The sequence below is a fragment of the Heterodontus francisci genome, chromosome 18, assembly GCF_036365525.1.
Source record: "Heterodontus francisci isolate sHetFra1 chromosome 18, sHetFra1.hap1, whole genome shotgun sequence".
NCBI lineage: Eukaryota > Metazoa > Chordata > Chondrichthyes > Heterodontiformes > Heterodontidae > Heterodontus > Heterodontus francisci.
The window spans coordinates 21,287,174-21,302,085 of NC_090388.1; the positions used below are offsets into that span (position 1 = coordinate 21,287,174).

Consider the following 14,912-nt stretch of genomic DNA (forward strand, 5'->3'; position numbering starts at 1 on the left):
ATATACTCAGTTCTGAATTACATGAGGACTACCTGTGCACTTGGGGGAACCTATGAATGTCTGTCATGCATTCCAGGAGTATCTATTTCATCATTTAGTATGCACTGCACTTGCTTCTTCTTGTGAAGCTCAGACAGTGGTGCTTCAGAGTGAGCTAATACAGATGAGAAAATTTTGGCAGTGAACAACAAAATGCATGTGATATATGGATACAAGCAAACACCTGATGCCACCAGAAGTGCAGAACTACAGGAAAATCATTTACACATTTTAACAGAATAGATAATCCAAAAACATGGGGTTAAAGGCTTTTGTGTATGCCTGGTAGACTAGTATACTGCTCTAGAGCTTTACTCTTTCGAAATTAACTTGCATATTCTCACTTAATCACCTCTTATTCTACATATGCCTCAAAAATTACTTATGGTGAACTCAGACTGACTCAAACTCTGGTGAATAGTTCTATTGCTTTAATTTGCTTTGTAATTGAACAAAACAGCACTTGTTACAACAAAATCGTTAAGTGTTCATTGTGCAAATCTCAGTGCTTATAGTCCACAGTTTAATACATCAGGATCAATGAATTGTTTCTAATAGTCAATGGAAACCAGTCTATCCAGTGTTAAAGCCTTTAATCTTTATCTGTACAATAGCTGATTCTCCTGAAATTCACTTCCTAAAGTATTCACTCCAATTCATCTTTCGAAAACAGTCAGTATTCAAATCATATTTCTTTTTTGTAAAGTATGCAGGCTAGTAACTTGAAAAATCATAGAGTGCAGCATTGTTTTAAGATTAGAAAAGAGACAAGTTTAAATTGCCTTGACTTTATTAAAACGGAATCTCCATTTTCATTAATAAGAATGGATACCTGTACAAAGAAAGACCCCTCCCAACTTTCAAGACAAAAAGCCCTTAAAAAGTGCCATATCATTCACAATCTTTCCCTAGAAAGCAGGAAATTTGACATGAATATATGCTGACCATTCCACGTACTGTCACAGATAGGGCTGGATTTTGTAGTCCCATGCCCATGGTGGCCATCCCCCGCGGGACCCATGCTGCTGCAATTACGCGGCGGGTGGCCACTTTGCATATTGAAGGCAGCTGCCTTCCCCAATCAAATGGCGGGGCGGGCCTCAGCGACGCCGTTCACGGCATCACCTGTTGAAGGAGCAGATGCTACCACCATTTTTAAAAAGCAGCCCACCCTGCAAACAGCACAACATAATGCAGAGTTCACCCATTCACCAAAGCCCCCCATACCCATCAGAGTGCAGAGTTCATCCTTTCCCCACCTCAGTGGCACCAGCTTGCCCTGGACGGGAAATTGAAGTTGCGTGGGTACCACAAATCGCATAGAAGGTTGGGAACTGAAAGTAAAATTGCTGCGGTTTACATTTTAATTCATGCAAATATGTAATTTAAACATGCTAACTCAGGTTCCGTCGCAGAGTGGAGGCCATGGAGCTTCCCCACTGCCGAGAAGATCGGGCCTGGCAATCCTGGCATCCAGTTCCATGGCGGCCACTGCTGCTCCAATAGTCTGGCCACGCCCACCACGAAACCTGATGTTGGCCTGGGAACAAAATCCAGCCCATAGAGTGCAGAAGACTAGAAACCAGAGATGAGAAGTTGCCGATCATAAGCCAGAAAAAAACTAATAGCAAACTGGGAGAGGAGAGAAGCGAGGGACACTGAAGTGTCCAGAATAAGGGAAGTGTGCAATTGAGCCATGGGCAGGTGAAGATGCTCCCCAAAATGCTCACTGCATGATATTCAAACCCTAATAGCCACCTAAGTTTCTAGTCTTTAATATTTTTTCATTTGTTCTCAGGATTGCATTCATTGCCCATCTATAGTTATCCTGAGAATATAGCGATGAGCCTTCTCCTTGAATTGCAGCAGTCCTTGTCGTGACAGTGCTCCCACTGTAGTGTTAAGCCTGAGTTGTTGCTTTTAAGACCACACAATTTTCTTCTTGTTGAACTTTGTAGTGATTGTTTACAACTGGGTAGCTTTCTAAGCCATTTCAGAGGGCATAAAGAGTCAATCACATCGCGGTTTGGACTCATGTCAAATATAGACAGTTCAGAGAAGGCTCACTTGACTGATTCCTGGGATGAAGGGATTATCTTATGAAGAAAGGTTGGACAGGTTGGGTCTGTATCCATTGGAGTTTAGAAGAATGAGAGGTGCTCTTATTGAAACATATAAGATCCTGAGGGAACTTGACAGGGTGGATGCTGAAAGGATGTTTTCCCTTGTGGGATAGACTAGAACTAGGGAACACAGTTTAAAAATAAGAGGTTGCCCATTTAAGACATAGATGATGAGATTTTTTTTTATCTCAGAGGGTTGTTAATCTTTGGAACTCTCTTCCAAAGAGAGCAGTGGAGGCAGGGTCATTGAATATTTTTAAGGCAGAGGTAGATAAATTCTTGACTAACAGGGAGTCAAAGTGTATCAGGGGAAGGCAGGGAAGTGGAGTCGAGGCCACAATCAGATCAGCCATGATCTTATTAAATGGAAGAACAGGCTCGAAAGGGCTGAATGGGCTACTCCTGCTCCTAATTCGTATGTTCATCTAGACCATCAGTATGGGTGGCAGACTCCCTTCCCTGAAGCACATTCGTGAACCAGTTGGGTTTTTATAATAAACTGGAAATTTTCAGGGTTGTTTTTATACGCTAGCCCACAAATTACCAGATTTATTGAATACAATTTTACAAGGGTGGGATTTCAACACACAACCTCTAGGGTACTCTCCAGTACCATGATCACCCATATATCATGGATATGTAAAGTGGTCACTAAAGCTCAATAATCAGACTCCTATTCCAGCAAAACTACAGATTATGACTGTAGTTAAAGTAACTATCTGTTTAAAATTGGCAATTACAGGTCATAGAACCATACAGGAGGCCAATCCCGTCCATCATGCCTGTGCCAGCTCTTTGAAAGAGATATCCAATTAATCTCACTCCCTCACTCTTTCTCTACTCAACGATATTTTCCTTTTCAAGTATCTATTCAATTCCATTTTGGAAGTTACTAATGAAACTGCTTCCATCACGGACTCAGGCAGTGCATTTCAGATCATAACAACATGCTGTGCAAAATAAAATTCATTGCCCCTCTCATTGCCAATTATCTTAGACCAGATGGAAGAAACAAGTTCGATGATAAGTCTCTGAGTGACAGTTTGAGTAGAGTCAATGAGGAGAAAACTCTGCGCAGGCGCACATATATAGATACACAGAATGCTGCTCCTCTGGTTCCTCAAAGAAAAAAAAGATTGCATTTATATAGCGCCTTTCACAACCACTGGCCGTCCCAAAGTGTTTTACAACCAATGAAGTACTTTTTGAAGTGTAGTCACTGTTGTAATTTAGGAAACGCAGCAGCCAATTTGCGCACAACAAGCTCCTACAAACAGCAATGTGATAATGACCGGATCATTGGTTATTGTGATGTTGACTGAGGGATAAATATTGGCCAGGGCACCGAGGACAGCTCCACTGCTCTTCTGCAAAGTAGTGCCACGGGAACTTTTACATCTACCTGAAAGGGCAGAAGGGGCCTCAGTTTAACACCTCATCCAAAAGATGGCACCTCGGGCAGTGCAGCACTCTCAGTACTGTACTGGAGTTTCAGCATTGGCGTTTGTGCTTAAGTCCTGGCATGGGACTTGAACCCATAATCTTGGGGTTAGTTAATGTTGGGAAAGCTGGTGGCATTGGATCCAAAAGATTGCTGGAAGTCTTTTAATCCCAGCCTAACATTAGGAGTTCTGCTACGATTTGTACCAAGACCAGATGGTGTAAAATGGCAGCCCGGAGAATGCCTGGCATCATTTGTCTTTAGTTTGTTCAACAGTCAGAATGGGACCTGACCCCTGAGTTCTGCTATTCACCTGCCCATGTGCACCTCAAAATATTCACATCAACAGGGAAGTGGCAGAATAAACTAGATTCACCCCTTATAGGAATGGGAATAGGCCATTCAGCCCCTTGAGCTAGCTCTGCCATTCAATTAGATTGTGGCCGATCTGTGCCTCTATTCCATTTACCTGTCTTAGCTCCACAAGCCTTGATATCCTTATCTCACAAAAATCTATCCATCTCAGTCTAGAGAGTTCCCATTATCCCAGAAACCACAGCCTTTGGGGGAAAGAATTTCAGAATCCTGCTACCCTTTGTGTGAAAAGTGTTTCCTGATTCCACTCCCAAATGGCCGAGCTCTAATATTAAGGTTTTGTTCTCGATTCTCCCACTAGAGGATATAGTTTCTCTGTATCTATCCTACTGAATCCCTTTTAACATTTAAACACCTCCATCAGATCAATGATCAACCTTCCATACCCATGTGAATACAAGCCAAGTTTAAGCAATCTGTCCCCATCACTTCACCCTCTAAATACTGGGATCATTCTGTGCAATGGGAGAAAATGTTGACAATTATGCACAGGTTCTGAACCGTCTAAGTCTAAATTGGTGTTATTCTCCGAGATAGAATGTGTTCTCACTTGAACAGATAGTGCCAATAATTTGTCTGCTATACTGTGAACCACACTGATCAACCCAAATTGTACCTCAGCTGGAAACACTCTATAACCTTTAAGGTAAAAACACAGTAATTCCATCTGAAGCAAGTAATCAAATCTGCCTGCATTGTGGAGTGGATGGCATGCTCAGTTGATTATATGGGTTTGGTATGATGAAATGAGAAAAGGGGATATTATTGCACGAAATAAAATCAGATTTTATCGCCGAGTTTCTCTCCAATCTTGTTTCAAAGTATTCTAGCTTCAGGTTGGATTATAGCCACTCTATACTCCGATGGCACGCTGCTGGGTAAATTTAGCAAAATTCTTTCTGCACTTGCTCAGTGGAGGAGATTTTCGCTCCTGCAAGATATTCACAAGGGAATGTAAATAGCCCTGAACTGTCAGTTGTTTTTTTTCTATCTCTCTTGTTGCAACAGTGCAGTGTCTCCAGACAGAGCCTGGTAAAGCAAGTCTCTCTTCATGCTCTCTAGAGACTGACACATAACAGATTCACTCTTTCATCCTCCTGCAGTCCCCTCCTGCTCCTGACAGCAGCCGATCTGGTCCTGCGAGCAAACTCCCACTCCAGACCTATCTCCATATCTCCGCCGCAACTGGATTTGCCTGGTGCTGTTGCTGTGAAGCCAGGTTTCTGTGATGTCCTGGGGACTGGGGACGCTCCTTCCTCAGTGTCTCTCTCTTTTGCCTTGATTGACCTTCCGCATCTCAGCTCTCCTTCAACCGAATTCACTTCGCTCTCTTCCACTTTTGAGCAATCCTTCTCGAGGTGAAAGCACGGGGAATATTATGGACTAGGAGTTTTCCCACGATGGCATTCGCGATCTTCAGGACTGTCCTCGCACTTTTTCACATCACACCAGGTAACATCGCCCCGATTCCCCGGGTTCTAACAGCCTGGAGCTGGGACACGGTTTAACAGCCTATAGAATGAACAAGGGCTTTAACGGTCTATAGACGGACATGGATCCTAACACTCTATAGATGAACAAGGGTCTTAACACCCTATAGATAGAAAAGGCGGTTAACACCCTATAGATGGACAGGAATTTAACAACGGAGAGCGGACACGGGTTTTAAGACGTTATATATGAACAAGAGGTTTAACACTCTATAGATGAACAAGGGGCTTTAACATCATATAGATTAACAATGGTTAACACCCTATATATGAACAAGGGGATTAACATGCTGTCGATGAATTAAACTACCGTTCATTTCAATCCACAGTGTTTCCTAGTTAATCAAATTGAAGAGTGTACTTTTTGTGGGGGAAGATATAATGTAACATAATATTGGATTGGAATATTTGATAGGAGGCAGTTTGAGGTGGCTGAATGGGAATATGATTCCCACTTCAAATGTATTGAAAATATAAGCACGATTTATTGAGTGCAGTCGCTTCGTTTCCGCTCATTAGATTTTTGTAACAAGAAAAAGTTAATAAAGATAGGAATGCGAGAGGAGTCTGTCATTTTTGTATGATTTGAACCGCCGACTTGCTTATAATTCAATATTAGCGGCGAATACTGTAAGTACAGTAACATCTGTTTGTTATCAGTTTTAGGATTCGGTGTGGATCCAGCTCTGGAAATTGACCTTTTCTCTGCATTACAACTGAGTGGTTCAACTGAGGGAGTTGTCCAGGTCCAAGGATTCCACAATGGAAGCAGAGCATTTCTATTCCAAGGTAACCACGCGGCCCTGCCCCTTTACCAAGCCTAACCCGGTTGAAAATGAGATTGAAAGGACGGTGTAGTTTAACGTCCAGGCTTTGGTCTGGTCCCAGAGAGCAGCATGCGGAATTATGAGGGAAGCTGCGGTCTCTTACGGGAAAGGACAGAGATTCAAGTGTGCAAATCCTGTTGAGAAAAGGCTGTGCAGATTGAGATTCTTGTTTTGTGCGGTGAGATTTCCCCCAGTTGCCAGCCTGCATGTTTTAATAAGGTGCTTGTATAAGGCTAAAAAGTAGAATTCCCTTCTGTTTATAGATGAGCTACAGCAATGATTTATCTAAAGTTTGCTTGCGCTAGAACGACCCGTTACAATAACCTGAATGATTAACCTACTGATGGTATTTTGAATTATCAATAAAGTATACACAAGGCTGCTTGAACAGGTAGATTATCAAGATGTCCATCGCATTTTATTCGCTGTGTCACAATCAAAACCATACCACTCAATGATTTGCCCATTATAGATCTACTTATTGAATTATATTGGAAACAGAAAATAATTTCGTTAAAAAAAAACTCTGACTAGAATTAGACCGGACAACTTGACAGGAGCCCCTTGTATTGCTGGTACACGGCGCTGTTGTAATCTTCCTGATGAATAGCTGGAGCGATCCTGGATCCCCCGTTCAGTGAAGGCTCAGCGTTTATAATTGCGCTGTAGTTCCGGCCATCCTGCTCCGCATGATTGAGGCGGGTTTAACATGGGTGCATTATCGGTAATTTCTCCCTATTCGGAGATGTAGGATTTATTCAAGTGTTCTTGTAATGTTTGGAGCTTTGCGGTTCACGTTTAATGAAATAGTCGCGTGAATACAAACTAACGATGATACACTAACAAAAGATTTGTAAAATAATCAACTTAAAAACGTTAATATCATTGCTGCTTGTGGGATCTTGCTGTGCGCAAAGTGGCTTCTGTCTGTATTTACAACAGTGACCACACTTCAGAAGTATTTGATTGGCTGTGATCTGATGGTTTTGGGATGTCCTGAGAATGTGAAAATTGCAATATAAATGCAAGTTCCTCCTTTAATAAGTACAGGGTACCAGTAAGACTAACTTGGTCATCTAACCTCTCTACACTGGAGACTTCAGTCAGGATTTAGATTTCATTAACATTTGGAGCTCAGCTTACCTCGCTTAGGAAATAATGGGCTAATTGCTGTTACTTACCAACACTCCGGTGAAGCGCCTGGGGATGTGTTACTACATTAAAGGCACTTGTTATACCAGGTGAGGAAGGGGTCTAGGGTTCCCCTCTCGGCCTTTTCCTGGTTTGGCCGTCAAAGGGTTTAACTTTACAAGCACAGTGGGCTGAATTTTACCACGGGTTGTGGCCAGAGTGCCAGTAAAATTCTACAGGGAGAGGCCTGCTTCAACCTGCGACTCTGAGAAGGGCCCGCTGCATATTACCGGTGGTCGGGGACCTCGGTGTGGTGCCCCCACCACCTGGCAGCGGGCCCTTCATCTCCATATGTAAATTGACATTAATAATATTTAAATTGACTTACCTGCCGATTTTACGGCCTCCGTTCAGTCTTTGCGGGCCTTCGGAACACCACATGGAGTTCCGAGGCGAGAACCTGGTGGGGAGGAATAAAGTTTTCTGGGCGGGAGGGGTGGAGAAGCAGGGAAAACAATTTTGATTGGATGTGGGGATGGTGGGAAGGGGTTGAAGGACAAAAGATTGAAAGTTGGGGGGAAAGTGCGGTTATTTGAAAAATCAATTGTTGCTCATTTCGGGCAATGAATTGACCATGGACGGGTGGGGGGTTGGGTTGGGGAAGGGCCTTCATTACTTATTTTTGTATGTAATAAAAATTACTTATGATTTTCCTTTAAAAATTTAAATTAATTGTAAAGGCTTAAAGCCCTTTAAAAATGGCACCTGTGCGGTGGCACCGGACGGTGTTGCAGGGGACACGGTGGCTGCCCCCTCTACGCCGTTGGGGTGGCCGCACCGCCCCCTCTATTTGAATGAGACCCTATATGCAATATTGTGGGGGCTCAGGGACGGCACATCTGTGCGTGATGCTAGGTGCCATTAGAGTGCACTGCCACAATCTGCGGCACACTCATAAAATTAAGGCCTGTGTTTTTAGCTTCCCCTCAGTGAGTCCTTGCTCACTACTCTCTAATTATAATTGTACAGATATCAACCAGACAGATTTTATCAGATTTAAACAAAAAAGGTGTAAGTTTATTGACCTTGAAATTCTTAACTCAGTTAAAACTACCAAGAATATGCGACGCGATAACGCTGGCATGCATACGCGATAAACATGCTGTTACGACTGACCGCTCCAGTCAAAGCCCCTAATTAAAATATACGATTCTGATTGATGTGGGAGAAACGCACTGTCAATTCAATCCCGTCCCTCCACAGATCGCCTAACATATCATTTTAAACTTTCCAAATTAAAGAAAGACCCAGCTAAATTGTATTATCTATTAACCCCCAAATGAGGCTAACCAAACCAGGTGTCTTTAAATCAACAAATTAACTGTTTAATTAGAAAAACTAAGTTCTTAAGCACTACTAAGATATAGACAACAATTAAATAGAAAAAATTAGAGTCCTTGCAAATTTACAGTTCAACGTTGCTTGAAATCCCCACAGCCGTCCGATGGGGAAAAAAGGTTCTTCAACAGTAGAGCAGTCCATAGTCTAGCTGTAAGTGATGCTTTCCTTCTCCAGCGATGAATTTCAACAATTAATGACTTGCAAACATTTTTTAAATGAATCAATTTGGCTTTAGAATTTTTGAGGGATAAAATATTGTCACGGTCTAACTTCCCTGCCTTCAGGTTAAACTGTCAGAGATCTTTGTTTTGGCTTGCCTTTTTTAGAATTTTGAGAGATAATAATAAATAAACAGACTAAACTCTCTTTCTTCAGTTAAAATGGGCTGAGAGCTCTTCTTTCAGGTGCTAGCACAGCTGTCTGTCGGTGTCCTCTGTAAGAACAGGCTGTTTGCACTATAAGCCAGTTCTAAATTAATTTGTAACAAATGTATCTCTTGATGTTCAGTCTAAGTGGCTGTATCTAAGTCAACAAGAAAGCATCCTTTGAATCGCAGTCTCTGAATTGCTGTATCAAAGGCAAAGAGAATGCACCTTCTCAGTAACGCCTGAGGCCTGCTTGTTCTTAACGCAGTACTGATCCTTTGCTGTATTAAAGACAAACCACATATTTTGCAGAGAGAGAAAAAACATTACAACACACACAAATAGAGACAGAGAAGGAGAAAGAGTTAAAGGGGAAAGGTTTGACGTAGTAGATAGAATTTAGTTACTGGTTTTGGGTTGGATGTAAAGATTTGAATGAAGTTAAATCTTACAGTTCTCGTTGGGGCCCAGTGCACACTTTCAAACTTGTTTTGCTGGTACCAGAAGGCTGCAGGGTCTTCTGTCTTGAAGCCAAAGTTACTTCTGTGGGTCCCTGGAACTTTGAGTGAGAGGGAGAGAGAGGGAGAGAGAGAGAGAGACCTTTCTTCTCCTTTTGTCTTCCAGAAGCAGTCTGTGTCAAAACTTTACTGTGAGCACAATTCATTCAACTCCAGGTTGACCAGGTCAGTCATGTGACCATCTCTTTGCTTGAAACAGCCTCACCTGCGAGGTTTGTTGATTCCTACAAGCTTACCAGACACACTCAGTGGGGGGGGGGGGGGGGGGGGGGGGTGGTGGGTGGAATGCTGGCTCTTACACATTCAATGACTCTCAATGTCTCTTGATCATCTCTATTGACAAAATCCATCTGGCTAATTGCATCCGGGAGTACTTCCATTGTCTCTCTGGCCAACTGTCTCTCAGAATGCAAATGTGCAGCCATGTTTGCAGCCGCTAAATCCTGTGGTCTTTTTTCAACAAGTTTGTTCGAGGTACAGTACCAGTTCAAATAGTGTTCCATATGACAAAATGAATATGTTTCCATTTGGCAGGTATGGTTTCCGTCTCATGCTATTTAAATGTAAGTTGTTGTAGTTCATCAGACCTTAAATTAAAATGGTGCACCCGTGCAGATGAGTTAGAAATACTTAGCCATGGAAACGGAAAAAAACACTGCCAATTTGAATGCACCAATAACAATGCTGCTTTCAAATTTCTTAAATTACTGAATAAGCATGCACCTGGTATTATTCACAGAAACTTCTCTGATCCAGCTGTGTACAAAACTTGTGTCTTTTTGCTAATGTTGTACCTCTTTAAAAATTCATTCTTGGAATGTGGACATTGCTGGCAAGGCCAGCATTTATTTCCCATCTTTAGTCGCCCTTGAGAAAGTGGTGGTGGGAGAGGGAGGGGTGTAAGTAGGCCAGGGTGGTTGGGAAGGTCATGGCGGGTGATGATTGTGGTGAGCAGAGATAGGATTGGGGGTAGGGAGAAGAGTAACGGTGGTGATCTGGGGGGCTGGTGGCAGCAATCAGGGGAGAGCCATGGCCAGCTGCAGCTCTTTGGATTTAATGTGGGGTCAGGAGAAGCACTCCTCCTGAATCCACATTCAGCTAATTATATTTACCGTTTTGGATGCAGTCTGTAGTTTTCCCTTTAAGGACTGCCTGTTGAACTGCTTCTAGACCTGTTTTTTTTCTGAATGCAGCTAATTCTGGATGTCTCAGGGCAAACCAATATTGTATCAGAGCCTGCCAACAGGCTGTTATTTGCATTAGCAAAGGGACTAACACCTGTTTCAAGCATGGGCCTTGGATGCCGACATTTTTGGCCTGTAACAATATGGCGGATACTCATAATGAGTGGGCGCTTCCTGCCTGCCATATGGGAGGCTTCGGAGGCTATTTAGCACCTGAAATATGGGTGCTGCACAGTCGAATTTCTAGCCTCTGTGCTGAAACCAGCTGAACTGGAGTTAGCATTATTATTTAATTGATGCCATTACATCATATCAACATAGAAGTCCTTACTACCTTTATACATGATCAGATCCTAACATGTGGGATTCTGTCAAAGAACGAAAAGTAATAACTTGTGTTAAATACGACTTTTTCATGCTTTTCTCACACATGAAAGCACTTCATATACAATTAATTACTTTGAATTGCAGTGACTATATTAGTAGTTGGCAGGAAAAAAGACAGAGGCGCAAGGGGAGAGCCAACTGTGCAACAGCCCCAACAAACAAATTTCTCTGCAGCACCTGTGGAAGAGCCTGTCACTCCAGAATTGGCCTTTATAGCCACTCCAGGCGCTGCTCCACAAACCACTGACCACCTCCAGGCGCGTATCCATTGTCTCTCGAGATAAGGAGGCCCAAAAGATTATGTAGGTAAATTCACACTGCTCAAATAATGAAGCAAGACCTGGACAACATTCAGGTTTGGGCTAATAATTGACAAGTAACATTCAAGAGTCTAAGCACTTCCCCTTGACATTGAATGACATTACCATCATCAAATCTCCCACTATCAACATCCTGGGAGTCACCATTGACCAGAAACTTATCTGGCCAGCTGCATAAATACTGCAGCTACAAGAGCAGATTAGAGGCTGGGTATTCTGCAGAGAATAACTCACCTCCTGACGCCCCAAAGCCTTTCCACCATCTACAAGCCACAATTCACGAATGTGATAAAATACTATCTTCAGCTGAAGGAAAAATTAAAGACTGGGCCTAGTATTTATAGTTTACTATGCCTCTTCCCATATCCACATGGGTGTTTCGGAAAAAAAAAAGCTATGCAGTGATCACAGTTCCCTATATGATGTTTTCAGTTTACTGGCACACAAAGCTCTGGGGGAAAGTTTCAACTACCAGCTGCCCATTTCTTCTTTCTCACTTTGAAAACAAGCAGCCAACAACTGAAAATTGGGGCCGGACATCTCAGTCGCTTCATCAATGCCCAAGACCCGCTTAATGCAGCTTTCAGGCTGACCTGTAATTTACCAAATAGCACACTCACCTGAAACAGGTGGGCAGCTGCTTAAATGTGCAAATTGGCACTATGCAACCTGCCAAATGGGCAAAGTGTGTTCTGTGCATGTTTTGCCCAGTTTTACCAAACATTGAGTGTCTTAACCAGCAGTCCTTAATGAGACCACTGGATGCTGCGTAAAAAATAGCCTAGGAAGCTTGCAATTTTTTTCTAAGTGCTCCTCTTCGATTCCTAAAAAAACTTCAGACCACTGCTGATCTATTCAAGGCCGCCTCGTGGGATCACCTCATCCCTCTCCTATGCCTGCACTGCCAACTGCCCCAGTGTAGGAGCTGGCCGATTTCCTGCCCTCCCAGCACGGCAAGAGGCAGTTGGCACCCGCAGTTTAATGGTGGTATGCTAATATCTGGGCCCGGATGTCAAAGTAGTTCATCCTCGTGCTGGCACATTCAGGCAAATAGAGTAGTTACTCCACTGACTTTGTGCCCATTTAACTGTTACGTTAAAATTTCACCCGCACCACCCCCCCCCCACCCCAACTACCTCCCCTCATTTCCTATTTTTTTTATCAGGAAGAGTTGTTACTTAAACAATACTCTTGGGGGTGTTTATGGCATCCCTTTCTTTTTGAATTTCTGGGATGTGCATGCACTATAAAAATGAAACCACATTGTTGATGATTGGAATTGACTGGATGAAAATATAATGCCATCCTGATACTTTGCCTCCAAAGCCTTTAAAGCAAGTTGACTGTATCTGTTTGTCAAAGTGATTTGTAGAAATGACATTTATTTAATATCCACAGGTTGTACAATACTGAAAAAGTATAATTCAGTAATCAATTCACTAAAGCTTTCAATAAGTGACTTATGAATATTGTACCAGCTAAGTGCCTTAAAGATAGCATTCCGGATGCTTTGAATTCTGGTGTCAAGCCTCTTACACTGAACTGAATTTGTCCCTGTAAATTAGGCCTAATTGGTTTAACGTGTTAATTTTTCCCTTCAAAAAAGACAGACAATTCTTCAGCTGTATATGCCCCTGTAAATTAGATGTAACTAATGTAATTGACAGAAAGGGGACGAATTTATGTGGGGTTTCTTTCTGTGGGGTTGTCATAACTTTGGCAGAAGATTTATGGAAACCCTGAAGAAATGGCGTAAATGGTGCTTTTCACAGGTTTTCAGTAGATCTTCTGCCTCAATTATGGTGGCTGATTGAGAGAACACCCAAGGAAATTCACCCCTATCATTACTCATGACAGAAAAATTAAACTATTCAAGTGTTGTACAGGTTTTGTTTTTTATACGCTCTGTCAGTGAAATCTTTTTTCTCCTGTGCTTCACCCTGTTAGACAGGCAAAAATAAGATGCAGATTTCTGAATGCCTTGTGAAAAATAATCATGATTCTAAGGCCAATATACTGCTATAAGCTCTTTGTTTTATTCACTTTCAAGGGAATAAAGTCACGTGTGCTGCAGTGTGCTGGAGGCTTCACGATAACACCAGCTTGCTGCTGCCCAGCCTCCAGTTCTCATTTAGTTCCAGGAAAAGGAACCTTATGATTTGCAATATCAGTGCACTGGAAGCATCTTCAATAAACTGAACTGTCTATTCATATGGATGTTGAAGATCCCATAGCATAACTTGAAAAATGGCTCTTGATGCATCGTCCTCTCTCAATCAGTCATAGAATCAGAGAATGATGCAGCACAGACAAAAGGCCGTTCGGCCTTTGTGCCTGCGCCAGCTCTTTGAAAGTGCTATTCGACTAGTCCCACTACTGTGCTCTTTCTTGATAACTTTCAAAATGGAATTTACAGGTCTATCATTGAATCTACTTCCACTCTTTTTTCAGGCAGTGCATTCCAGATATTCACAACTTGCTGTGCAAAAAAAAATGTTTCCTCATGTCACCTCTGGTTCTTTTGCGAATTACCTTAAATCTGTGCCCTCTGGTTACAATCCTTCTGTCACAGGAAAGTTTTTCCTTATTTACTCTATCAAAACCATTCATGCATTTGAACACCTCTATCAAATCTCCCATTAACGTTCTCTGCTCTAAGGAGAACAACCCCAGTTCCCTAGTCTCTCCATGTAACAGAAGTATTTCATCCCTGGTACCTTTCCAGTAAATCTTCTCTGCACCCTTTCCAAGGCCTTGACTTCCTTCCTAAAGTGTGGTGTCCAGAATTGGCCACAATAGTCCACTTGGAGACTAAACATTATTTTATAAGGCTTTAGCATAACATCCTTGCTTTTGTACTCTATGCCTTTATTTATAAAGACAAAGATCCTGTATTCCTTTTTAACAGCCTTCTCAACATGTCCTCCCACCTTCAAAGACATCAAATACATTCCCAGGTCTCTGTTCCTGCATCACTTTTAAAATTGTACCATTTAGTTTATGTTGTCTCTCCTCATTTTGCCTACCAAAATGAATCACATCACACTTCTCTGTGTTAAATTTCATCTGTCATGTGTCTGTCCATTTCGCCAGTCTGTCTATATTCTCGAATTTGTTACTATCCTCCTCACTTTTTACTATAGTTCTGAGTTTCATGTCATCTGCAAACTTTGAAATTATGCAGTTTATACCCAAATCTAGGTCATTAATATATCAAAAAGATCAGTGGTCCCAACAGCAACCCCTTGGGACACCACTGCATACTTACCTCCAGTGTGAGAAACAACTGTTCATCACGACTATCTGCCTTC

General features: G+C 42.2%; 1 protein-coding gene across 1 annotated transcript in view; it reads left to right on the plus strand.

Moving 5' to 3' along the window:
* Positions 1 to 5,233: 5,233 nt before the first annotated feature.
* LOC137379809 (protein kinase C-binding protein NELL2-like) overlaps positions 5,234 to 14,912 on the plus strand; it is a 282,199-nt gene continuing 272,520 nt past the window's right edge. Inside the window, exons 1-2 of the mRNA XM_068051187.1 lie at positions 5,234 to 5,430; positions 6,129 to 6,257. Coding sequence (XP_067907288.1) covers positions 5,379 to 5,430; positions 6,129 to 6,257 — 181 coding nt within the window. The 5' untranslated portion in view covers positions 5,234 to 5,378. The remainder of the gene's footprint in view (positions 5,431 to 6,128; positions 6,258 to 14,912) is intronic.